This window comes from Gorilla gorilla, chromosome 3 (assembly GCF_029281585.2).
Source record: "Gorilla gorilla gorilla isolate KB3781 chromosome 3, NHGRI_mGorGor1-v2.1_pri, whole genome shotgun sequence".
Classification (NCBI taxonomy): Eukaryota; Metazoa; Chordata; class Mammalia; order Primates; family Hominidae; genus Gorilla; species Gorilla gorilla.
In genome coordinates this window covers 52,634,146-52,662,141 of record NC_073227.2, presented here as the reverse complement: position 1 = coordinate 52,662,141, position 27,996 = coordinate 52,634,146, and the positions used below count along the sequence as shown (strand labels likewise).

At 36.3% G+C, this 27,996-nt stretch overlaps 1 protein-coding gene across 1 annotated transcript; it reads left to right on the top strand.

The window, feature by feature from the left end:
* The first annotated feature begins 54 nt into the window (after window positions 1–54).
* On the top strand, window positions 55–27,731 carry YIPF7 (Yip1 domain family member 7). Its single transcript, XM_004038630.4, is given in 5 exon segments — window positions 55–171; window positions 14,067–14,245; window positions 20,602–20,747; window positions 25,379–25,560; window positions 27,569–27,731. Coding segments are annotated over 5 exon segments (786 nt in total). The 5' UTR covers window position 55.
* The last annotated feature ends 265 nt before the right edge of the window (window positions 27,732–27,996 follow it).

The following is a 27,996-nucleotide window of genomic DNA, read 5'->3' as shown; positions in this document are numbered from 1 at the left end:
AAACTAAGTTTTATTGACTCATGAACTTATTAAAAACATACTCTTATTTTTCAGGATGTCAAACTTGGCACAATTTGACTCTGATTTTTACCAATCTAATTTTACTATTGATAACCAGGAGCAGAGTGGTGATGACTCTAATGCCTATGGAAATCTTTATGGATCTAGAAAGTAAGTACTTAATATTTTTCTTTTTTTTTTGACAGAGTCTCACTCTGTCACCCACATATAGTAAAAATTCAATATATTGTAGTTATTATGAAAGTTGAAGGGTCTGACCTTTCTTGCCCTCTAACCTAGACCCACAAAAAAAATCCAAGAAAGCAACTAATTAACAAAATACAGTATACTTAAGTGACTTTAGGCAACAAAGTGTCAATTGCTTTTGTAAGGCTGGAGTGCAGTGGTGCAATCTTGGCTCACTGCTGTCTCTGCCTCCTGGGTTCAAGCGATTCTGTGCCTCAGCCTCGCATGTAGCTAGGATTATAGGTGTGTGCCACCATGCCTGGCTTTTTTTTTTTTTTTTAATGTTTAGTAGAGACGAGATTTGGCCATGTTGCCCAGACTGGCCTGGAGCTCGTGAGCTCAAGTGATCCGCCCCGCTGGGCCTCCCAAAGTGTTTGGATTATAATCATTAACAACCGCACTGAGCTGTATTGTTCTTGTTTTAAGAAGTCTTAATATTATGGCAGGGATTTCTAGACAGGGAGGTTTCCTTGGGAAAAGCCAACATTTGCCTCAACATATCTCAGTAAATTGCCCAAGAAGACATGTCAGGAAATGGCAGAGAAATTCATCAAGTTCTCCGTGAATCCCCTTTATCACCTCAGCCTGAGCCAAGTGAAAGGCTTGTCTCCTCTTTTCAAACTATCACTTAACAGAGAGCTGGGATACAGGCACTGGGCAAACAGAAACCATTTTCCTTTTGCCTAATATTTTCCAGGGCACTTCTTGAGAACCAGATTTCATTTAATTTAATAAACATTTATTGAGATTCTGCTTGTGTTTCAGAAATTAAGAAGGGCACTGCAAATCCAAATATAAGGATGAAATTCATAGTTTTTTCTCTCATGCAATTTTATGTTGAAGAATTGGGCAATTAAATATGCAATTTAAAGTATGAAAAATGCCATGACGGAATCAAGGTAAACATGTTAAAATATGATAGTTATTTGAGGTAAAAATTCAACTTGAGTTGAAAATGAAACAAAATGATTAAGAATTTGATAGCGGCAAAATATGGCATTTAGAGTAAGAAGAATTTGGTTCAAATTCTGGCTTTGGCATTTTTTGTCTGTGATATTGGTATGACTTAACTTCTCTGACTGTCTTAATCTGGAAAATAAGGATATTAATAATACCTACTTAATGGAATTGTTATGAAAAAATTATGATAATATGTAGGAAAGTGTGTGTTAAAGTAAAACCACTATATAAACAGTATTTATTCATATAAATGTGACTTACAAAAGCAATTCACACTTTGTTACCTAAAGTCACTGAAGTATACTGTATTTTGTTAAATAGTTGCTTTCTTGGAATTTTTTTCTTGGGTCTAGGTTAGAGGGCAAGAAGAGTCAGACTCTTCAACTTTCATAATAACTATACAATATATTGAGTTTTTATTATATGTTAGGAACTGTCCTGAAATTATATAAATTAATTCATTGGATCCTCAATTATATACATTAACTCATTGGAGCACCATATGAATTAGGCACTACAGGTTGAGCATCCCAAATCCCAAATCAGAAATCTGAAATGTCCCCAAATCCAAAACTTTTTGAACACTGACATGTGCTCAAGGGAAATGCTCAGTGGAGCATTTCGGATTTCTAGTTTTCAGATTAAGGATGCTCAACCAGTATGTGTTCTGTAAATATTCAAAAATCCATAAAATCTGAAATCTAAAACACTTTGGTCCCAAACATTTCAGATAAAGGATACTCAACTTGCACTATCATCCCCATTTTGCATGAGAAGACAGACACACAGAGAAATTAAGAGATTTTCTCAAGGTTACACATCTAGTAAGAAATGGGGTTAGGATTTTAGCTCAAGGTTGTTTGATTAGTGCTATAACTAGTGTGAGCATATGACTTATTATAAAATAAAGACTTTTTAAGTGTAAAATTAGTGCTATTATAATAATGTTGGGATAATAGGAATAAACTGTTCCATAAATTAGGATATGTGGTATATTTCAAATGTTTTAATTTTTGAAGCTTTGTTATACACACACACACCTTAAAAGCTCCAGATAGAAAGAGGAAAAGACAGAATACATATAACAGGCATTGGGGAGTCTTATGTTCCTACTCTGCCCAGAAAAAAATGGACTCTCTTTTTACTGACTGATCACTCCAACAGGTGTAAGCAAATAGATGCTGCTTTCATGATAGGGAAAGGTATTGAGATATAATTTTTTTTAGGCTGGAAAAGTTGAATATCTGGAATTGTATCTAATTCACACTCCTATGCTATCCTGCCTAGCAGTAGTCAGGCTGCCTTTTATGATTTACACTTTGGAAGGTGAAAAAAAAAAACAGGAAAATGTTTGAGGCACAGGGAGTAGTTTGAGCACTAAGGCATACAAAGGTGGTCACTCTAAATTTGCAATCCACAGTGAAAGATATCTACTAAGATTTTTAAGCTCTGTTCTGTTTTGTAGAAAGGAACTAGTTGCCTTAAACCTTCTGTTTCTTTTCTCAACCCTCTTTTCCAGATAAGATTGGTATTTGGGTAGCATTGATATTTTCAGATTAAATTAAACTAAAATGTACAATAAGAGAGAAAAAACTTTCTCCCTAAGCAAGGACTCATGGACCGCGGCTTTATCCACCCACCCCACGCACTCCGATTTTCTTTTTCCATCTGACTGAACATTTCCTAGAAATCAAAATGACAAAGAGATGGAAATTACTGTAGCCAGATGAGGAAAGCTCATAATTTTACAGTACCAGGTTGACGGCCTACCCTGCTTCAGATGCTTAGCATTTAAATCTAAGTCCTGATTTGGATGCAGCAACATTTAAATTCCGATTCACACTGTGCATCTCAGGAATTAGGAAAGGGCATAGTAGCTGTGGTAGTTTTATGAGGTACGTAAAACATGGAGTCAGGTCAGTGATTTACTATGCACGTCAAAGGAAATCCAGAGATTTGATCTTTTATTCATACCATGAATAGTTCAATTAAGATATACCCCATATCAGAACAAGATGATGATCATCCTGGCAAAAGATGTGGGAACCTAGAGAATAGTTATAATCAGTCATTCAGCTTCTGTTTCTCTGTCTCTGTCTTTGCCTCTCTCACTCTCTCTCTTCCTTCACGCCTGTCCACAGTATATGAGAGCTCATTTTAAAAAGCCTGTTTGGCTCAATGGTGTATTGATCTGAAAGCTGGGTGACTGTGCTCACTAAGACGGTGAAGATATTTATATTTAAAAACAAGTTTTCTTATTTTAGAATGAACAGTAGGATCATTATCTTTTTAAAAACATAATTATTCAGCCATTCAGATAGGGATAATTTCCAACCATCTATAGGTAGTTACTGAGGCTGTATCTTTCCACCTTCTGAAATGTGAAATCTATTCATATTATATGGAAAAAAGAAATAGATACTGTTGCAGAAAGGTGTGAATAACTGGAAAAATCCCTTTGAGTGGTTTGGTAGGACCTTAACAGATAAATATTGAATCATCATCTTTTCTGAATCCTCAGACCTGATCTTCTAGTATTTCAAACACAGTTAAGGCATCACTGTGTACCCAGCTATACCAACCGGAGTATAGGAATGTTGCAGAAGCCAACTCTCCCAGCTACCACTCCCTGACTCATGCTACCACCAAACTCAACCTATTTGATAACGTCTTACCAAGGGCACTTAGATTGCCTGAGTTTACAAGCTTAATCGGAAATTTACATAGATAAATTACACAGATATGGTTTTGAATCAGTTATGTTTAACTAGTTAATTCTATGTTGCCTCTGGAATTAATAAACACCAAAAAGTTCTGAGCTGTTCTTGTTTAACATTTTCCTTGACTCCACCAACATCTCTGCTTTTAGAAAACTATAAGATATCTAATTGTATCCAGTATAGAATTTGGAAAATATAGAAGCATATGAATAAAATATTAAAATCACTTCAAATCTTGTGTCCAAGACGTGACTATTATTAACAATTTGGTGTACCTCCTTGCTGCCTTTATTCTATTTTCCTATGAATGTGTATATTATATATATTTAAAAATAAAATACTATTTTTCAATGAATGTATATGTATTTATGAGTACTTATAAATGAAAATTGCTGATTGTTCTAAAGGAGCCCTACAGTCACTTCTCGGTAGTTTGAAGTGATTTTTAAAGGAAGAGGAGATGTTTACTAACAAAGCTAAAGTTTAAATTCAACGAGCCAGAGTTCAATGTTTCTTCTGATCTAATTCAGTTAACATTTATTTTATCTGTAATAGTGTGCTGAATTTGAAATTATCACAATTTCAGTATTTATCTTCCAATAGAGCTAATGGAGATATTGCATAATACAGGAGAAGAGTTACATTTTCTTGGCATATTCTGCAAAAGTCTTATTGTGTGTGAGGTACAAATATATAACTTTAACATCTTAAATATTGAGCATATTAATCTGACTTATTACATTACCTGTAATAGGTTAATTGTCAAGGACTATAGGCTTAATAGAGCAAATAGTGAAGTGTCCAGATCCATTATCTCAGAGACTTTTTTCATGAAAGAATATTGTAGGCTTGAAAGATGTCTCTAAGAATATATGAAAACTCATTGGCATAGCCATTCAGAGTTGGTGCCACTTAGTAAAAAAAGGAAAATACCAGAAGACATAGGGGACTAAATGTAAATTCATAATATGTGTTTAAAATTAAGGTTGTTCATATAAATTTTTAGAAAAAAACCCTAAAACATAAGAATTGGGTTATTTACTATATCAGGCCATTCCCACACTGCTATGAAGAAATTCTCGAGACTGGGTAATTTATAAAGCAAAGAGGTTTAATTGGCTCATAGTCCCACAGGCTGTAGAGGAAGCATGGCAGCAGCTGCTTCTGAGGAGGCCTCAGGGAGCTTTTACTCATGGCAGAAGGCAAAGCAAGAGAAGGAGTCTCAGATGGCAGGAGCAGAACCAAGAGAGAGTGGGGAGGTGCTGCACATCTTTAAACAACCAGATATCATGATAACTTTATCAAAGAGCAGAAATGGGGGATGGTGCTAAACCATCTATGAGAAACCACCTCCATGATCCAATCACCTCCCTCTAGGCCCCACCTCCAGCTGGGGATTTCATTTCAACGTGAGATTTGGGTGGGGACACAGATCCAGACCATATCCTTCTACCCCTGGACCCTCCCAAATCTCATGTCCTCACATTTCAAAGTTCAAATTAAGCCTTTCCAACAGTTCCCCAAAGTCTTAACTCACTCCAGCATTAACTCAAAAGTCCAAGTCCAAAGTCTCACCTGACACAAGGCTAGTCCCTTCTGCCTATGATCCTGTAAAATCAAAAACAAATTAGTGGCTTCCAAGATACAATAGAGGTGTAGGCATTCTAAAAGGGATAAATTGGCCAAAAAAAGGGAATGTCCCATGCAAGTTTAAAACCCAGCAGTGCAGTCATTAAGTCTTAAAGCAAATTTGTCCAACCCACAGCCCACAGGCTGTGTGCAGCCCATGGTGGGTTTAATGTGGCCCAACACAAATTCATAAACTTTCTTAAAACATTATGAGATACTTTTGCAATTTTTTTACCTCATCCGCTATCATTAGTGTTAGTATATTTTATGTGTGGCCCTACACAATTCTTCTATTTCCAGTGTGGCTCAGGGAAGCCAAAAGATTGGACACCTCTGTGTTAAAGCTTCAAAATAATTTCATTTGACTTCATGTCCTACATCCAGGTCACACTGATGCAAGAGGTAGGCTCCCAAGGCCTTGGGCAGCATCAACCCTGTGGCTTTGCAGGGCACACCAAGTTCTGGTGATGAATGTCTGAGGCTTTTCTAGATGCAGGTTGCAAGTTTCTGGGGGATCTACCATTCTGGGGTCTGGATGATGATGGCCCTCTTCTCACAGCTGCACTGTGAGGGACTCTGTGTGGAGACTCTGTGTGGGGGCTTCAAGCCCTCTTTTTCATTCCACACTTCCCTAGTAGAGGTGTTCCATGAGGGCTCCACCCCTGCAGCAGGCTTCTGCTTGGACATCCAGGCTTTTCCATAAATCCTCTGGAATCTAGGTGGAGCTTCCAAGCCTCAACTCTTGCACTCTGTGCACCTGCAGGCTTTACACTATGCGGAAGCCACCAAGACTTAATAGCTTGCATCCTCTGAAGCAGTGAGCTGTAACTTGGCTCATTTGCCCCAAGGCTGGAGCTGGAGTGGCCAGAATGCAGGGAGCAATGTCCTGAGGCTATGAAGGGAAGAGGGGTCCTGGGCCTGGCCCATGAAACCATTCTTCCCTCCTAGGCCTCTGAGCCTGTGATGGGAAGGACTGACACAAAGGCCTTTGAGTCCTTTTCCTGTTTTCTTGGCTAATAGCACATGGCTCTTTTTTTTAACTTATGCAATTTTTTGTAGCCTGCTTGAATTCCTCCCTTGAAAATGGGCTTTTCTTTTCTATCATTTGGCCATTCTGCAAATCTTCCTAACTTTTACACTCTGGTTCATTTTTAAATATAATTTCAAGTTTCAGATCATTTCTTTGCTCACACATATAAACATAGATTGTTAGAAGCAGCCAGGTCATATCTTGAAGGCTTTACTGCTTAGAAATTTCTTCCACTAGATGCCCTAAACCATCATTCTCACTTTTAAAATTTCACACATCCCTAGAGAAGGGGGCACAATGCACGCAGTCTCTTTGCTAAAGCATAGCAAAAATGACTTTTACTCCAGTTCCCACTAAGTTTCTCATCTCCCTCTGAGATCTCAGCCTAGACTTCATTGTCCATATCACTGTCAGCATTTTGGTCATAACAATTTAACGAGTGTTTAGGAAGTTCCAAATTTTTCCTCATCTTCCTGTCTTCTTCTGAGCCCTCCACACTCTTCTGACATCTACCTGTTACCCAGTTCCAAAGCCACTTCCACATTTCCAAGTATCTTTATAGCAATACCCCCACTCCTCAGTACCAATTTCTTGTATTAGGCCATTCTTGCACTACTATAAAGGAATACCTGAGACTGGATAATATATAAAGAAAAGAGGTTTAATTGACTCATGGTTCCACAGGCTGAACAGGAAGCATGGCGACAGCTGCTCCTGGGGAGGTCACAGGGAGCTTTTACTCATGGTGGAAGGCACAGGAGCATCATCTCACAAGGCAGGAGCAGGATCAAGAGAGAGAGGTGGGAAGTGCTACACACTTTTAAACAATCAGATCTCATGAGAACTCTATCATGAGAACAGCCCTAGGGGGATGGCGGTAAACCATTCATGAGAAATTGCCCCCATAATTCAATCACCTCCCACTAGGCCCCACCTCCAGCATTGGGGATTACATTTCAACATGAGATTTGGATGGGGACACAGATCCAAACTATATCATTTACCGATTTTTTGGATCATACTTTGGACTAATAATGTGATTCTTTTGGTATTGGTTATGCTTTTTTTTATTGAGATGCAACATTTAATATTACAGTGATGGTATACAAAGATATAAGATAAAGAAAGCTATAATTTAAATTTAGATAGTTATCAAAGGTGAGTATGGTAATTTTATGAATAATTATGTGTTTTCCTTTATGGGACAAATTTTAACATTTTACTTTCTTAAATAAGTGGTAGAGGAATTTTAGTATTATAACCCCATTACAATAAGGACAATGGAATCCAAGCTCCTGAGAATTTTTTTCTGTAAAATTTTGTTTCTCTTTGAAGAGGATGGTCAAAGTTGCTACCTGAAATAGTCCATTCATTCACAGAGGTTGCTTTGCAGCTAATAACAGTGAAGGTTATGTTTACTCAAGCCTGATTAGTAGCACCTGACATGAGTTATGGTGAGTCCAGACAAGTATGGCAATGACATAGTCTTACTTAGACATTGGTCCATTTAGTCATCTTTGTGTGTCCCTTTCATTTTTCTGGAAAGGCTTACATTAAAAAAATAGGTATTGGGGGATTTTTGTCAATAAAAAAGCCATTCGGATTCCTATTTCTAATTTGTTTCTACCAGTATTTTTGATGGTGTGCCTATTTTGCTGGAAAATAGATTAGGAATATTACATATGGCTAAGTGAACAATAATAGCAGGTAATCACCATACATTCTGGCAGGTTCAAATATTATTACACCAGGCTCTTGCTCTTAATGAGCATACATTTGAGTTAGTAAATGATTAAGTGTATATCTCCCCCCTCTATATCTGTGGCTTTCTTTTCCTAAATAAGTTATTCTCTTGGTCAGGCTTACTCACATAAAGGAGGTCGAATGTGTTATTCTTAGATTTCATATTAAGATTAACGTTCGAAGGAAAGTACTAAAGGCCATTTTGTAAATATTTTATCATAAAGAAATCACAAGGAGTTACCAAGTTCAGAACCTTGGACTGTACATTCAGTTTACCCCAAGGGCTTTTGTGAAAGAAACTTAAAACGTGTTACTGGGCAGCTCTATGTTTCTTTCCATTCAGCTCTATGTTTCTTTCCATTCTTTAAGGTAAAAACAACTTAAAATGAATAAAAATAAAAAGCAAAAACATGTCAAAGAGGTATTATGGCTTGGCAAAATTGAATTGCCCATTTTCAAAAAGGGACTCTTTTTTTTTATTCAAGATGGCTGACTTGAAGCATTTCAAGCATGTTTTATCCACTTAGAAGAAGCAAAATGGTGTGTAGACAATCACACTTCTAATATATTATCCAAGGCAGAACATTGGAATGCAACAGGAAAGTGACAGAAAACACCAAAAGCTAGGAAGGGGAAGGAAAATAGGCAGCATACATGGCCAAGACCAGCCAAGAACCAGGAATGACTCTCCAGTACAGGAGAGGGTGAGTGACAGTCTATACGTGGTCCACTTTCCTGCTGGGGAATTGCATAATTCAGGTTATGGGAGAGCACCTTGACTCTCTCAAACCCTAGGTCTAACTTAGAAAGCAACCAGGAAACTGTGAGAAGGAACTGCTTTAGGGAGGGAGCATGCCTTGGGTTCCATGCTCTTTCTGAAACCCAGGCAGCTAAAGTAAGACACCATTCTAGATCTTAGCCCTTAACGGACTGTGTGAAGTCCTGAGAATTCCAGTCCTAGGCATTAGGGAAACTTAGGCTGGTGTTTGTAGAACCGGGGTGTGAACTAGGGGCTGGCCCTAACAACCAAGACTAAGAAGCTAGTGTGGCATGGGCTGCAGCCACCAGTGCAGGAAGCAGGTACCGCTCCTCCTACTTGAGCAGGATGAGAGTTGCCATGAAGGCTTAGTGTTGAGCTAAGTGGAGACTCCTATGGGCCATGAGCATGAACTGAGGGGCAACAGTTGGGTTGGCTATGACACCTGAGACAGGGGAGTGAACCCTGTCTGGACTGGGGGCTGTAAGAAGGAAGCAAGTCTCTTACTCACTGGCCAAGGCTAAGGCCACTGGGACTGGTCCCACCCTTCCCGTGGAAGGACCTCAGTGCAGTGGTGACTACACTTTACCCAAGAATTCCACCAGAGGCCTGAGGACTGTTTCTCCCCAACCGGTCATGGCCGGTGCATGCACTCATGACTGGGGGTCCTGAGTGTAAGCTTGCCCAGTCCAGCTCCATCTGGCTTTGGCCCTCAACCAATGATAAGTGACAAAATTGAATCAGCAATAAAGAGTCTCTCAACAAAGAAAAGGCCTGGACCACATGAATTCACAGTCGAATTCTACCAAATGTACAAAAAAGAAATAATACTAATCCTCTTGAAACTGTTCCCAAAAATTCAGATGGAGGGAATTTTCCCTAAGTCATTCTACAAGGCCAGTAACACCTGATACCAAAACCAGACAAGGACACAACAACAACAACAAAAACTAGACCAATAGTTCTGATGAACATAGATGCAAATATCCTCCACAAAATACTAGCAAACCAAATGCAACAGCACATCAAAAAATAATACGCCATGATTTAGTAGGTTTTATACAAGGGATGAAAGGATGATTTAATACATGTAAAGCAATAAATGTGGTAAATCACATAAACAGAGCCAAGGACAAAAAACATATGATTATCTCAATGGATGCAGAAAAGCATTTGATAAAATTCAACATCCTTTCATAATAAAAACCCTCAACAAACTAGGAATATAAGAAATGTACCTCAAAATAATAAAGTCTATTTAGGACAAATCCACAGATAACATCATGCTGAATGTGAAAAGTTGAAAGCATTTTTTCTAAGAAAAAATGAAACAAGACAAGAATGCTCACTCTCACCATTCCTGTTCAACATAGTAGTGGAAATCCTACCTAGAGAAATCAGGCAAGAGAGAAAAATAAAAGCCATCCAAATTGGTAATTGGATGATATGATCTTATTTCTAGAAAAACCTAAAGAATTCACCAAAACCTCTTAGAGTTAATAAATGAATTCAGTAAAGCTGTAGGATATAAAATCAACATACAAAATCAGTAGCATTTCTATATAGCAATAACTGTCTAGCTGAGAAAGAAATCAAGAGGGCAATCTCATTTACAATAATTACAAGCAAATTTAGGAATATATTTATTAGCCAAGGAGGTGAAAGATACCTACAAGGAAAATGACAAACACTGATGAAAAAATATTGTGCATGACACAAACAAATGGAAAAACATCTCATGCTCATGGATTGAAAGAATTAATATTGTTTAAATGACCATAATGCCCAAAGCAATCTATAAATTCAATGCAATCACTATCAAAATACCAGCAGCATTTTTTAACAGAATTAGAAAAAAACTATCCTAAAATTCATACAGAAGGAGAAAAAAAGCCTGAATAGCCAAAGCAATTCTGAGAAAAATGAACAAACCTGGAGGCATCTCATTACCTGACCTGAAATTATATTACAAGGCTATAGTAACCAGAACAGCATGGTACTGCTGTAAAAATAGACATATAGATCAATGGAACATAATAGAAAACACGTAAATAAGGTCACATATTTATAGCTAACTAGTCGTTGACAAAGCTGACAACAACATAAGTTGGAAAAAGGACACCCTTTTCAGTAAATGGTGCTGGGACAATTGGATTGCCATTTGCACAAGAATTAAACTGGACCTCTATCTCCCACCATATACAAAAAATAAACTCAAGATGGATTAAAGACTTAAACATAAAACCTTAAACTATAAAAATGCTTGAATAAAACACAGGGAAAACTTTTGGACACTGGTCTAGGCAAAGAATTTATGACTAAGACCTCAAAAGCATAAGAAACAAAAACAAAAATAGACAAATGGGATTTAATTAAAAACTTCTGCACAGCAAAAGAAATAATCAACAGAGTGAAGAGACAGCCAGTAGAATGGGAGAAAATATTTGGAGAATATTCATTTGACAGGGGACTAAAAACCAGATATACAAGGAACTGAATTCAACAGCCAAAAACCCTGAAACAATCCCATTAAAAAGTGGACAAGGAGTAAGGTGGTATTGCATCATGGTTTTGATTTGCATTTCCCTGATCATTAGTGATGCTGAGCATTTTTTCATACGTTTGTTGGTCATTTGTATATCTTCTTTTGAGAATTGTATTTATGTCCTTAGCCTACTTTTTGATGGACTGTTTTGCCCTCACCTGTCATGGCTGGTACATGCACTCATGACTGGCGGGCCTGAGTGCAAGCTTGCCTAGTCCAGCTCCATCTGGCTTTGGCCCCCAGCCAATAATGATTCAAGATTGAATCGGCAATAAAAACAGCCAACAAACAGCCAAAAAAAAAAAAAAAAAAAACCCCTGAAACTCAACAGTCAAAAAACCCTGAAACAATCCCATTGAAAAGTGGGCAAGGAGTAAGGTGGTATCGCATCATGGTTTTGATTTGCATTTCCCTGATTATTGGTGACGTTGAGCATTTTTTCACGTTTGTTGGCCATTTATATATCTTCTTTTGAGAATTGTCTGTTTATGTCCTTACCCCACTTTTTGATGGGAATTTTTTTCTTGATAATTTGTTTGAGTTCCTTGTGGATTCTGGAAATTAGTCACTTTTGAATACTATTCAGCCATAAAAAGGAACGAATTAATGGCATTTGCAGCAACCTAGATGGAACTGGAGACTATTATTCTAAGTGAAGTAACTCAAGAATGGAAAACCAAACATTGTATGTTCTCTCTTATAAGTAGGAGCTAAGCTATGAGAATGCAAGGGCATAAGAATAATACAATGGGCTTTGGGGACTCGAGGGAAAGGGTAGGAGGGGTGTGAGGAATAGAAGACTACAAATTGGGTTCAGTGTATACTGCTCAGATGATGGGTACACCAAAATCTCATAAATCACCAGTAAAGAACTTACTCATGTAACCAAATACCACCTGTTCCCCCGAAACCTATGGAAATACAAAATTTTTTTAAAAAAGAAAAAAGTGGGCAAGAATATGAATAAACATTTTTCAAACGAAGACATATGAATGGCCAAGTATATGAAACAATGCTCAACATCACTAATCATCAGAGAAATGAAAATTAAAACAACAGTGAGATATCATCTTCCCCCAGTCAGAATGGCTCTTATTAAAATGACAAAAAGTAACAGATGTTGATGAGGATGTAGAGAAAAGGGAACTCTTACACACTGTTGGTGGGAATGTAAATTATTAGCCTCTATGGAAAACAGTATGAAGATTTCTCAAAGAACTAAAAATAGAATGACTATTTTATCAAGCAATCCCACTACTGGGTATATATCCAAAGGAAAGGAAGTCAATATATCAAAAAGATACCTGCACTCATATGTTTATTGAAGCACTACTCACAATAGCAAAGATATGAAATTAACCTAGTATCCACCAATGGATGAATGAATAAAGAAAATGTGGTATATATACAATGAAATACCATTCAGCCATGAAAAGAATAAAATCATGTCATTTACAGCAATATAGATGGAAATGGAAATCACTATCTTAAGTGAAAGAAACCAGGCACAGAAAATCAAATATCACATGTTTTTACTCATAAACGTGCTAAAAATACGTACACATGGAAGTAGAGAGTAGAATCATTGGCAATTGATACTTGGAAGTGTGAGGGGGTAGGAGAGGAGTGATGATAAATTAGTTAATGCATATAATGAATGTTATTTGGGTTTTGGATACCCTAAAAGCTCTAATTTGACCACTACACAATCTATGCATGTAACAAAATTTTATATGTGCCCCATAAATTTGTACAAATAAAATAAAGAGACACTAAAGCCAACTAGATAATACATTTAGCTAGGAACTCAGAGACAATTCTATTGGCAATGACTGTCTTGGAATGGCTGGAACTGAAGTGTATTTCCTTATGCACAGCAATTAGTGTATGTATTTATTTTTCCTATCAGTTGACTATACTATTAAAATTATATTTTTTCCTGGCTGCTTCCACATATTTGGAGGGGCTTCATGGCTGGAGACTGTCCCTGAAGATAAGTTAAAAAGCATCAGCATGTGGTGAGCAGATCACGGCTCAGAAAGCTTCACACCAGAGTCCAACACCTGCAATGTTATTTTGTGTTACTGGACAAGTCGTTTAGTCTCTGTGAAATTCTATGTCTTTTTCTGTAAAATGGGATTAGAAATACAGCTTTTACCTTGTAGAGTTTTAATTGAGAAAAGATTAGGAGAAGCATTCAGCATGTTGTCCATGCTCGATTAATGTTTATTGGTGTGGATTATTTTTCTAGAAGGCTTTAGATGACCAGTTATTTTACATTTTTGGACTAACGTTAAATTTTAAGTAAGTTGTTTCTTTCATGAGTAAATACTCATAAAAGCTACATGAATTCATGTAAGTAAAATTTTAATTTTCCTCTTTTGTCATGATACCTTTTTCTTAGACATATAAATGTTTGTATTTTTCTTTTTCTAGACAACAAGCTGGTGAGCAGCCTCAGCCTGCCTCCTTTGTTCCATCAGAGATGCTCATGTCATCAGGTTACGCAGGACAATTTTTTCAGCCAGCATCCAACTCAGATTATTATTCACAGTCTCCTTACATTGATAGTTTTGATGAAGAGCCTCCTTTGCTAGAAGATAAGTTAAGGAAGTGTTATTAATGTGTGTACAGCTAGAAGAATAATAGCAATAATTAGCACTTAATGTGTGCTGTCAGCCTGCAGTGTACAGTGTTTTATGTTTGATTGTTTCACATATAACAAGAGTTTGCTGAACCCAAACCCTTAAACCATTGGAAGTTTGTCGCATGTTTGCATAGGGGAAATTGGGTGCAGATATGGGATATTCTGTGATATTGCTGCACTTATTAAATGCTCCTTCACTGTTTCTTAAATTCAAACTCCTTGGCCAAGAATAGAAAAAAAATGAAGACATCTTTTGGCAGAGTAGTTACATCAAAGTGACTACCCTTCCCACCCTGTTAATGAAGCACTTCATAACAGCGTATTTTATTTTCTGCTATGTTTTCCTGGGAGCAAAGTGGATATTTTCTCAAATTAATATTTTTGTTGTCATTGTCGACATGGAGACAAGCCAGTTTTTTTTCTTTCCTGACTCATACAAGCCCTTTCATATCAGCTTGGCATGGGTAGGTGAGGAAGAACATAAATCCAGTAAATAACGCTGCTGGTGGGAAGGAAATCCAGAGATTCTTGGAACTGAAGGTACTTAGGGGATTTTGGAGTTGTTCCATCCATTGATTTTTTTTTTCCATATGTAGCCAGTCTGTATGTGCTGTTTTTGCTCTTAAACAATGTTAATACAATGCTGGAAACATAGGTGTTAAGACGCTAAAACCCAAGTGGATTTAAATTGGAGAACCAAGCAGAAACAGTCACTGGTTAACTATTCCACGTCCTTTGCATGTAGTCAAGTGAAAAGGAATAGATTAAAATTTCTAGTATTTTACATCACAAGATGTAAAGGTGTTTGCCTCACATGAACACAACCAGCCACATTCTTCTTTCTTTTCCTTAAAAATATAAAAACGTGAAAGATTTAAACTGTTCAGAACAGAACAGAGATTTATATAATCGATCTTTTGGCTCTTTAGAAGCCAGTCAAGTTTCTGGATCAGTTATCTTTAACCAGTTCATTCAGTTTTGCCTCTACAAGTAATAAACACCTAGAAGTTACAAGTTATTCTTGTTAAATATTTTCCTTGACTTTGCCAATATCTCTGCCTAATTGTCTTCAGAATTTGAAAAACATAGAAACATAAGAATAAAAATATAAAAATTACTTCAATTCTTGTCTCAAAGACATGACTATCATTAACAATTTGATGTAGTTTCTTCTAGCCTTTATTCTATTTTCCTATAAATGCCTGTGTATATGTATTATGTATGAATATACATGCATACTTTAAAGTAAAATACTATTTTTTCAATGAATATATATGCATCTGAGTACTTAAGTATTATATTCTTTTTATTTACTTTATGTCGCAAGTATTTTTTTTCTTTTTGAGATGGAGTCTTACTCTGTTGCCGAGGCTGGAGTGCAGTGGCCCAATCTCAGCTCTCTGCAACCTCTGCCTCCCGGGTTCAAGCGATCCTCCTCCCTCAGCTTCCTGAGTAGTTGAGACTACAGGTGCACACCACCGTGCATGGCTAATTTTTGTGTTTTTAGTAGAGACAGGGCTTTGCCATGTTGTCAAGGCTAGTCTCGACCTCCTGACTTTGGGTGATCCACCCGCTTCGGCCTCCCAAAATGCTGGGATTACGGGCATGAGCCACTGTGCCCAGCCTGTCATGAGCACTTCTATGCAAGCATTCTTTAAAGTCATTAAATATTATTTGAAAACAATTTATAATGGTTTCATAGAGTTCTATCATATAACATAACCGTAATTTAAACACACCTTAAAGGTTATTCCTTATAGCAAGTAATGCTTTGTTGACCATCATAGGAAACCATCTTTGACCTTTATAGAGTCTGTCCTTAGGATGTACCCATAACAGTGGGATTGCTGGGTTAAAGGTACTGACACTGTCAACTGATCTCAAAAATGGTGTTCTACTCCACTTGCAGAGTAGAATATGACATGTCTTTGTCAATTTTGTAGGAAAAAAGGAAAAAGGAATACTTTGTACCTCTGGGTTACTAAAAAAATTTTGACATTTCTCATATGTGTATTGACTTTTTATTTTTCATGGGTTTTTTTGTTCAGATTTCTATAGAATCTAAAGAGTTTTCTTTCCTCGTTTATTTTTTAGGGATTTTATATAGTAACCATATTAATTATTGTCTAGAATGTGCATTTTAAACTTTTTTTTTCCTAGCTTGTGTTTGCCACCTAATTTGTTTATGGGTCTTTGGGACATATTAAAAATGTGATATTAATTTTTTAAACCCAGCATATATTTCCTAGTAACATTTCTTTCCAATTGTTCTTTGTTTAGAGTCTATTTCTCCAGCTCTAGGTACTGCCTCTATCTCCTTATAGATGCTCACATTTTAAAATTATCCTTTTATTTTTTTGTTTTATATTGAAAATTTTTATTCAATAGTTGTTTAAGCTTAATATGTGAAGTAAGGATTTATTTTTTTTCTGTGCTGCTTAACTAATTTTTTTTCCTGCAGCATTTATTGAAAGTAATCTTTTCTACTATCTGAAATGTCTCTATTGTTGCATTAATTTACCACTTTCTACACATCCTCCTCTAACATGTCTTTCAATTTGAATAGAAAATATGTAATGGATTTTTATTTCCATTTTATACAGCTCAGAGTTAATTCCCCCAAAATATATAGTGTATTAGAACAGCAGTCCCCAACTTTTTTGGCACCAGGGAACAGTTTTGTGGAAGACAATTTTTCCACAGCCAGGTTAGAGAGATGATTTTGAGACGAAACTCTTCCACTTCAGATCATCAGGAATTAGTTAGATTCTCATAACAAGCGTGCAGCCTAGATCCTTTGCATGCACAGTTCATAATAGGGTTCACGCTCCTATGAGAAACTAATGCAGCTCATCTGGCAGGAGGCGGAGCCAAGGTGATGATACTTGTTCGCCCCCTGCCCACTGCTCACCTCCACCTCCTGCTGTGCGGCCCGGTTCCTAACAGGCCATGGGCAGGTAGATATGGGTCCATGGCCCGGGGATTGGGGACACCTGTATTAGAAGATAGAGTACCTAATATAATTTTGTGTTTTGAATCTATGAAATATCTGGATTTTGGATCCAATGTGTTCTTCAAGCTGAGTGACTTGTGAAAGCCTCAAGCCTCTTTTGTCTAAAGATATGCAAAAGGCCAGGGTATGTCTTTTTCAGATATAAAAAAAATACAATTTCTAGGATAACGCATTAAATAACATTTACTAGTTTTTATTGGCAATTCAACAGAATGGCCTATAAAATTATGAAGCTATAATACTATGCACAAAAATACGTTGTTTCAAAAGTGTCCTACTTTATTTCTTATTTTGTTGTCTAAAATATTTGTTTGGTTTTATGTAAGAATGATAAATTTTGCTCTTTGTTAATGTAAAATCAATATGTTAACAAATGCATTTTCAAGAATAATAATAAATTCAAGTCTGTCAGATACGAAAAATTACTGATATTTGGTATTTTGTATTTATAGCGTAGCTTGACACTTCTATATGAAAGGCCAATGCCACAATTTGCGTAGAAAATAGAGATCTTAATTCACTTTTATAGCATATGTATCATATACTTTACTACCACTAGATGACAGCAAAACAATAAATTTTGCATTAAAATTTCACAGCAGTTTTATCTTCTTTTATTTTGTACAATAAGATGTTATATTAGAGTATCTACAATTAATAAATAGTTATAATCACTCACATACCTTACAATAAATAAAAACCACAAAATTATGGAGATATATTTCAGTAGAAAGCACATAAAATCTTTTTTATTACGAAAATATTTGTATGGGCTTATGTTCATTTACTGTCTCATGGCTTGATGTTAAAATATGTGTAGGAGTTAGTTATGCCATTAAATAAATGGTTGACATCAGTATGATGTTGTGTAAAGCATTTTCATCTGAATTTCTTCCAAAATAATTATGTTTTCTGAGGAAGAGGTATTTGGAATTAAGTACCACTTTATTGTGGTAAATACTGAAAATGTATTTTTAGCATACATGCCAAAATTAAAACATAAAGTTTGAGCACATAAATTTCCGGTGAAATTAATTTAAAATTAATTAATTTAAAATATGTAGCATGTCTCAATTTTTAAAGTCTTCTTCTCTTTTAAAAATTACGTTAGACATTCTAACCTCCTTTTAAGCTTGGTGAACTGCTCATATTCTTCAAAGCATATGTTCATTAATAAATATATAATTGCACTGTGCAAATAAAGGATGAAACAAGGAAGCAGAAATGTAAATTATTTGGTATTAATTTACATTCAATTTTTTTTCAAGCTTAAAATAACAGATGTCATTCTGGACATGAAATGAGTAAAACTTTATTTTTTGGTTTAGACCAGTGTCTAGCTGACCCTCTGAAAGTTTCTGAGTTGTTAGAACAAGGGTCCTCTGTGTCGTAGGGATTATTAGAAGTCCATGTTGTCGTCTGTGTACAGAAAAGTCAGCTTTTCAAGGTATTTAGATGATATGTGCCTCTGAAAAATAAGTTGAGCTATACCCCTGTATCTGACCAAACAGGGTTACCAAAGCTTGGAAGGGTGGTTGAGTGCCACATATAAATACATTTAGGAAGACAGTCCTTCACATGGAAGAATTGGGCTCATTTAAAAAAAAAAATACAACCATTATGAGAGTAGATGAACATTGACCTGACCACAAATCTATGGTTAAACATGTACTTTCTTGAGTCAGATTGTGCAGCATTGAAACCCAAGTTTTCTATTACTGCTTTGTGTCTTCAGACAAATTAATCTGTCAAAGCCTTATATATCTTATGCATAAAATAGGGATAAAATAATAGTAATTGATTGATTGTGTATTTATAAGACCAATGTATGTAAATCTTGTGGAGTCCATAGCAAACACTCAGTAAATTTTAGCTTTCATTCTTCCTAGCCTCCACCTCACCCTTACTGATATTCTGAAATTATAGAAGGAGGATAACCAATTTGATTGCTGGTCCCTAAATAGTCAAGTCATACTCTTCTCTTTGAATATTCTCTTTCTCTACCCTAGATACATCTTAGTTCATCTCTACAGGAGTGGTGAGAAAAGAAACTGATCTGGTATCAATATTTATTTCTATGTTCAGGGGATGTCAAATGGCTAAGTATTTGCTTTATAGTAATAAGAGAAGCAGATTCTAGCAGAAGGACCTGTGAGGCAGCAGTCAGAAGTATTTTAAAAATGGGAATTGGAGAAAAAAGATCAGAAATTTCTAAATGGATTTGGACTCATGAACACTGAACTTCATTGATTTTGGATATTTTATTTGAATACTACCATGTATAAAAGAGAAAGGTTAACTCATCTCAAGAATTTAATCTTTGAATGCATAGACTCAACTTCACAGTACATTGACCTTACAAAAATATGCATGCACATCATGATCACTTTTACTTGGAGAAAGAGCCCTTTTCCCTCTGTGTAGTTTCAAGCATTTAGCATAAAATTGCTCTTCTCATTAGGCATAGTGGAAGTAAAACCCCAGACTTGGACTAAGTCTCATTAGTTCATTATAGTACTGCTAATTGAAAAATTATGCCATGGCCAATATGACAGGATTTCAGAAGTGTCAGCAATTGAAAATACAGGAAAAGGGCCAGGTGTGGTGGCTAAGGTCTGTAATCCCAGCACTTTGGGAGGCCGAGGCAGGAGGGTCCCTGGAGCCCAGGAGCTCTAGACCAGCCTGGGCAACATAGTGAGACCTCGCCACTATGGAAGAAAAAAGATTAGCCAGGTGTGGTGGTGCATGCCTATAGTCTCAGCTACTCAAGAGGCTGAGCCAGGAGTATTGCTTGAACCTGGGAGGCGGAGGAGCTGAGATCGTGCCACTGCACTCCAGCCTGGGTGACAGAGGGAAACCCTGTCTCGAAAAACAAATAAAAAAGAAACAGAAAATGCAGGAAAAGGAAATATCTAGATGGACAATAGGCTGAAAGTTTTGATCTGTTAGCTACAATTTTATTTTTTACTGTATATTGCCAACTTCCCAATTTTCAATTAGATTTAAAGCTTGTATTTGCTGCATAAATCAGGGAATGTTTTCCTTGATGGAAATATTTCTCTAATATATTTCTTTTAAGTCATTCTTTGGAAACCAAATTATTTTTTAGTTTGTTTTTTAAGGTTATTATATGTTACATAGAACTTGAGTTTCTGTGTAATACAGAACATAGAACTTTAGAAGGTATGATAGAACAATCAGATTAAAATGCTAAGTATATTAATCAGATATGTTAACCTTTAAAGAGGGTAACTTTTTTTATTTTTCTATATTTATGTTATCATATTATCTATCTTTTTTCCTTTTTACAGAACTTGGAATCCATTTTGATCACATATGGCAAAAAACTTTGACAGTGTTAAACCCAATGAAGCCAGCAGATGGCAGCATTATGAATGAAACGGACCTCACTGGACCCATTCTTTTTTGCGTAGCCCTGGGAGCCACCTTGCTTCTGGTAATGTGTCACAGGAAGCACCAGATTTTAATGCTTGTCCTTTCCAGTGCTGGCTTTGAAGCAATCTATATAAATATAAGAGAAACTGTGTCACCTTACATAGTGAATTTTTTAAGTGAGAGAGAATAATTTAACCATAGTGACAAAAATATGCTACCATTATGCATTGCAACAGCTAAAAAGTATAAATTTAAATAGAATTTCAAAAATCAAGAAGCAGATCAAAGCAGGAGATCATTTATGTCTTTTTTGTTAGTAAGAAAAGACTGTAAATCTGGAATAATGGAAGGAAAACATAGATTTGGGAGATATAAGGCCTACATTTTATTTTTTGTTTTTTTGTGAGAGTTCTATTGTGACACTGAAGAAGTCACTTCTCTTTGGTCACCATTTTCTTTGCTGTGATATATCTGCAAACTATTTCTAACATCTTATGAGATACGAGACAGATCTCCTTGTTTTGGGTTAGGCTACTATGAAAAATTAATTTGCAATGACAACCTATGTTTTGTTTACTCAACCTACATATTTCCTCTAAAATGTTAGCTTTCCACATTTTATGAAGACATTTGTTCCCTGACTTCACTATATGTCTTATGTATACTTTCATTCTTTATATCTGGAAGTAATGATATTAAGGGTCACTAGAAAAGTAAAGAAAAATGTACTTCCACCTAAGTAAAGTTTAAAAGACATTCTAGCTCATAGTTTAGGAAAATGTTTCATTAAGAAAAAAAGGCAGAAGAAAAAAATGAGAAAATGTCTCTGACTTTATACCAAGGAGGAGGTGGCAATACATTAAAAACAGAGAATAATAAAGATGGTTAAGCCAGTCTGAAAAGTATAGTTTCATTAAGACACAAAGAGGTAAACCAGGCAGAGGAAATAATATGAGAAATTTAACATTATAGGAAAAGCTCTTACAATAACTATTTAGCCCTTTTCCCCATTTTCCTGCTCTTCATGTTCCATAATAATAATTTCTTCCAATGGATATACAGTTTTCAAAAGTAGTTGTAAAATGCATTTGCAACTAAATAAAATTCTGCTTTTCAATTATTGTATATAATCAATCAAAATACTGATAGCAATCTAGTTTCTGTAGGCAATATGGCCAATAATAACGTCATATTCATCCAATACAATAGTATTTAGCGATGACATCTTATTTCTTGGTACTACAGCAAATGCAAATACTCTGTAAATCAAACACTATATCAACTAGAGTTTTAATTTAGTCTCTAACCTCCCTTCTTCTGTCTTTGTCACAGTAATTTGATAATCTTAGATTAACTGCTAAGTAAGGCCATGTCAATTAATCAAATAGTCAGAAACAATCAATTTAATATATTAACTCATCTTTCTTTACAAGTCATTTGTAATAAAGCAGCTGTTTGTTCTGTAGCAGAATATTACTGTTACCATCCCTTAAAGAACAGCATCAATTCCATTATGATCTCTCTTGGATGCATAATGTTAGTTGGAGTTATTTACATAACCCTTCTTATATTTTAAATACAAAGCAATAGAGGCAAAAAATTCTTAACTGGAAGCGAGAAAATTGGATCTACCCTAGCTTTACCACTTGCTGTAATCTTTAATCCTTGGCTTCATATTTCTAGGCTTTCATTTCATTTTCTTCAAGGCAAAAGTTTATTTGAGTGGCTCTTCAGGTTCTATTTAATTCTAAAATTGTGGAGAATATGTGAAAATACGTATTTTCTGAATGTCTTTATGCAAACATCGTCACTTGAAAGTTTACCATTAGATGTGATAACTTTCAGATTGATTCTGATATAAAGCAAAAAGGACTCCCCAAAAACTCCAATTGAATATTACTTGAAGCATTATTTAACTCAGAATTCATTTGATTATAGGTTAATTCTTTCCTGGATATGTAGAATTAAAATGTAAGAGTGATTTTACTGGCTGACACAGGAATTTTACTAGAGAAAGCAAAACTAAATCCAGAATCAATATCCAAATCTGCTTATTATCTCTGGAGGCACAAGAGTCATAGTCACATACTCTTCCTTAAGATTTATGTTGACATAAGACACAGTTCTTTCAGTAGGCTTTCTTCAGGCGAAAGGAGACAAACCAAAGAAAACAGCTTCAAGCACTTAGCACAAATTTAGTTTTACTTATTCTTTTCCCCAAAATTATTTTCATTTCCAACACCAAGAAGACAAATGGTTTAAAACTTTTGCTCCATATAACTTTTCTGGTAGGGCCAAGAGTGTGCTCTGAAAAAGCAATATGCATGGCCAATATAAAAGTGCAATCAGAAGAACACTAAGTATTTTAAATCAAGATGTGGGGCCGGGTGCGGTGGCTTATGCCTGTAATCCCAGCACTTTGGGAGGCCGAGGTGGGCGGATCACGAGGTCAGGAGATCGAGACCATCCTGGATAATACAGTGAAACCCCGTCTGTACTAAAAAAAAAAATACAGAAAATTAGCCAGGCGTGGTGGCGGGCACCTGTAGTCCCAGCTACTCGGGAGGCTGAAGCAGGAGAATGGAATGAACCCAGGAGGCGGAGCTTGCAGTGAGCCGAGATAGCACCACTGCCTCCGGCCTGGGCGAAAGAGCGAGACTCCATCTCAAAAAAAAAAAAAAAAAAAAAAAAAAAAAAAAAAAAAAGATGTGCTAATGAGGATGGAATAGGGAGGATCCTTAAAAATTTTGAGGTTAAAAAAATAGAACATTTATTTTCTATTTCAATTATAAGCCCTTGTTAGAATTTGAAACACTTTTTTAAAATGGCCGTGATTTCGGCTACATGGAATTACAACTTAAATGGGACAAACTAACAAGAGAAAGACATGATGAGAGAAGCACATAACTGCCATGAAAAGACACAACTTTACTACCAAATTAGCTTCATCTACTCCCTATTTGCCCCACTCCATTTGTAGAACTGCCTTTTCAGGACAGGAAGGTCCAGTCAGATGTCCTTTGGGTGTAAGAGAGTTGTCCTATACCATTAGGACTAGCCCTACCTCAGATTTATCCTATCCAAGTAAAATATTAAGTAGATGGTTTCTCTAATGCATGACAATGATGTGAAATTGTCACTATTTTGCAAGTGGAGCAAACTCACCCAATAAAGCAGTGGGTAGCTGATGTGTTTCTGTTAGCATGTCCATCATTAGCATTATTTCATTAAATAGTCACAAGCATACAGAAGGTATCATAAGAATTTATCAGTGGCTAATGCTGGAGACAATTCTGCCAGCAAAAGTCAGGAATATTTATGAAAGGACTTCGTAGTGATCAACTCTCCAACTGCAGAGGAAGAAGAATTCAGAATAGGTAAACAATTTTGAACATTAAAATAGCTATGACATTCTCCATTACCCTGATTAATTGTAAAATAAATATCTCTAAAATACTTCATAGATAATAGCATGGAGAAGGAAAAGTGGCAGCTAAAAAGCTCCCTCTCTCCTGAATCAATTTATCAGATCCTTCATTGTTTTTGTCTAATTCCCATGAAAACCAGAGACAGCCTATTCAACTTTTATCTAGAAGTTATGATCAGCATAATGTAAATATAAAAAATTAATGAATTTTTTTAACTGTAGCTTTGGTATTCTCAGATAGCAAACATTAAAATATCCTCTTCTGAAGTAATAGTATGCTGTAAGTAACAGTACTTACTTCTGAAGTAATAGTTCTCTGAATGAATTTATTGGGGCTTGTATTCACAAAACACTAGCTTTATGAGCAATGGCTGTTTTTATGAGTTTTCCTCAGAAGATTGGTGGTGTACTCCGAACACTACTAACTTCCTTTGACAGTACACCTTTTATAATTCATTGCCAGTTAGTTTATATAAATCACCTTTTCATAAGGTGTGGTTAATCAACCTGGCAATAGGTATCATGAAACATAAAAGGATTCTGTGGTCAACTAAATGCTGAATTAAATAGGGTTAAATATGTGCCATTATTTTGGGACTTATGTAGGACTTGTAAGAGTTCCCGTTGATGTTCAGGACCTAAATTTTAGAGCTGAAATACCTAGGTTAAAAGCCAACCTCCATTGCTTAGCGTTATATTACCTTGGGCAAGTTACTTATCCTCTCTGCACCTCAGTGTCCTCATGTGTAAAGTTGGTGTAATAATGATACTGATTTCATAAGGTTGTTATGTGGATTAGATAAATATATATAGCACACTTAGAATGGGATCTGACATGGTAAACCCTGTAGGTGTTTGCTAATTTTACTAATATGCCTTGTAAATCTCCAAGACTAAAATTGGATTTTTTATTCCTCTGTTCAATCACTTATTTATTTAATAAATATGGGAACAAAATATAGTCTTACTTATGCCTTGTACTCGTAATGGACAATTTATAGTAAAAAATATAAGTCTAGAAATATTCGATCTTTTTTGTAGCATGCTTGTCCTATCCTAACTCTAGTCAGAAGTGTTTGTTTTCAGAATCTGAATTCAAACCATTGGCCATGTTTTTCCCAGAACTTCCAGTCTCCTGATGACAGTCCTACAAAGACATGGAACAGCACTGAACTGACTCTAAGATGCTCTCAGCTTCATGATATTCAGATTTCCTCTTGGTGTCCATTGTGTGTTCAAACTGTTTTTTCTTCACATCTTTTCAGGCAGGAAAAGTTCAGTTTGGTTATGTGTATGGCATGAGTGCCATTGGCTGCCTTGTGATTCATGCCTTGCTGAACCTGATGAGCTCTTCAGGGGTGTCGTACGGCTGTGTAGCCAGCGTGCTGGGTTACTGCCTGCTCCCCATGGTCATCCTGTCTGGCTGCGCCATGTTCTTTTCACTGCAGTAAGTGTCTGTGTGCTCTCAATGACCCCACATGCACAATCATAGCCAAGGTTTGCCACAGCCATGAAAAAGTTGAGCCCTTCCTGATTGTTTTGGTAGTGGAACTGGGAAAACCATGGCTATTAAAAGCTACACATAGATTCAGAAAAGTAGGTTAGTTTTGGCCCAGGTGCTGTTCTTACTTCAATTACTTAAAAAATAAATTAATCCAAGTTATCTTTAAAACTGGCACTTTTTGGCCGGGCGCAGTGGCTAATGCTTGTAATCCCAGCACTTTGGGAGGCCGAGGTGGGCGAATCACCTGAGGTCGGGAGTTTGAGACCAGCCTAACCAGCGTGGAGAAACCCCATCTCTACTAAAAATACAAAATTAGCCAGGCATGGTGGCGCAGGCCTGTAATCCCATCTACTCGGGAGGCTGAGGCAGGAGAATCACTTGAACCCAGAGGCGGAGGTTGCAGTGAGCCGAGATCGCACCACTGCACTCCAGCCTGGGCAACAAGAGTGAAACTCCATCTCAAAAAAAAAAAAGAGAAAAAAAAAACTGGCACTTTTTAAGTTGTCAGATTTTTCAATGTGAACTATCGTCATGTGTAAAATAAGAACTACAGGAACTTCACTTGTTTGATTTTGGAAGAGTAAGTGCCTGGTGAACACTGATAAATTGCTTCAGCTTTCAGGCACTCTGCCTTCTGGGCTGAAAACAACTATTCTTTCTCAGCTGGGCTCTTTGCCACGTAGAATTCCCAGGAACCCTGATGAGGATATTAATGTTGGAGAACTTTATAACATACATGCTCAGTCAATATGTTTTTTTCTTTTTTCTTCCTTAATTTAGGCAATTAGTAGTGCAACTCAAGACCATTACTAAGAATACAGTACATTAAACAACTCTAGAAATTATCCCTAATAGGTTTTACTTAAATCAATAAATGTAGTACTTATTTGGTGTTTTAAAAATATGTTTGTTTTATTAATGGTCTGAGGCATTAGAAGCTATACTGTAGAGCTTTTCACTTGTTTTGCTTTGGTTCAATTATTAGAAGTAGATATTTCTGTCATTTTCACAAATAATAAACATAATTCCCAACTTCAGTGTCAAACCAAGATCAAGTAAGGCAGTTTAGTTTGGTGGTGAAAAGAGTACTATGCTAGGAGAGATCTTGACCTATTGTCCACTTTACCATGCAATTTTTATCATCACTTTATGCTTTAAAACTGGACAGTAGACATCTCCTGAGATTTCTCCCAGCTCTTATGTCTTATTTTTCTAAATAATGCATTCTATTTAGCACATAAGAAAGGAAATTCACTCTCGACCACCCTTCCTGCCTTATTACTCTCCAAGTGACTAGACTTAACTATCTCATTTGCTCACTTGCCTCCGCAGTTACCTTCTGAAGACACCAGTTGAACAAATCTATTTCAGCATTCTAAAAATATACAAAATGGAACTTCAAGGATGAGGTGGGAAGCCACACACATATGTGGTTTCCTGTCCCGTGTGTTCCTTACTTGAGCTGTGTCAGGCTTTTTGTGATGTCCGACAAAAACCTGAGAAGTAGATCTGGAAGTAGTGGGAACTAGGCACCCCACTGGAATGTAACTCTGTCTATCTTTCTCCTATGCTGTTGGCCAATTTTTGAGGAAAGTAGGGAAAAGGAAATCTGTAGGTATAAGGAAGTGAAGGCTCTCAATGCTGTATTTAAGGGAATTTTAGGAGTTAGGATTTGAATATTGACAGATGAGAACAGAGTGACTGCAGGTGACTTCTACTGTTTTTTTCTAATTCAGGTTTAACAGAAATATAAAATATTTAGCCTCTGTAATGAATTTGACTAAAAAATGCCTAACTGGCCAAGGGCTTTTGTTCATATATTTTATCATTTTCATTTTACCACTCGGGAAAGTAGTTATAAATATTGTGCCAAGGATATTTCAGAGGCGACTTTAACTCAATAATCTCTTTTCTACTGGCACAGGCAATCATTTCTTTGTCTTTGCTGCAGGGGCATCTTTGGAACCATGTCATCCCTGGTCATCATTGGCTGGTGTAGTCTCTCAGCTTCCAAGATCTTCATTGCAGCCTTGCACATGGAAGGACAGCAGCTTCTTGTTGCCTACCCTTGTGCCATACTTTATGGACTTTTTGCCCTCTTAACAATTTTCTAAAGAATGTTTGAGATGGCATTTCAAGACTCTGTTTGCTGTCCAGATTATTTTGGAAATATATTAACATTCAAATTTGGTGATATGATTTCTGTTTTATTGCTTTTGAGAGAGTAATAAGCAGAGAGACAAAGCAGCACTTAAGGGTGGTGCTCTAATAGCTGTTCGTTTGAATGATGTTTTGCTTTTGAGTTTGGTGCATTAAAACATTTCAAAATACTTAAAATCAAAAGGGATACAGTTGCTGTACTGATCAACCTTGCTTTTC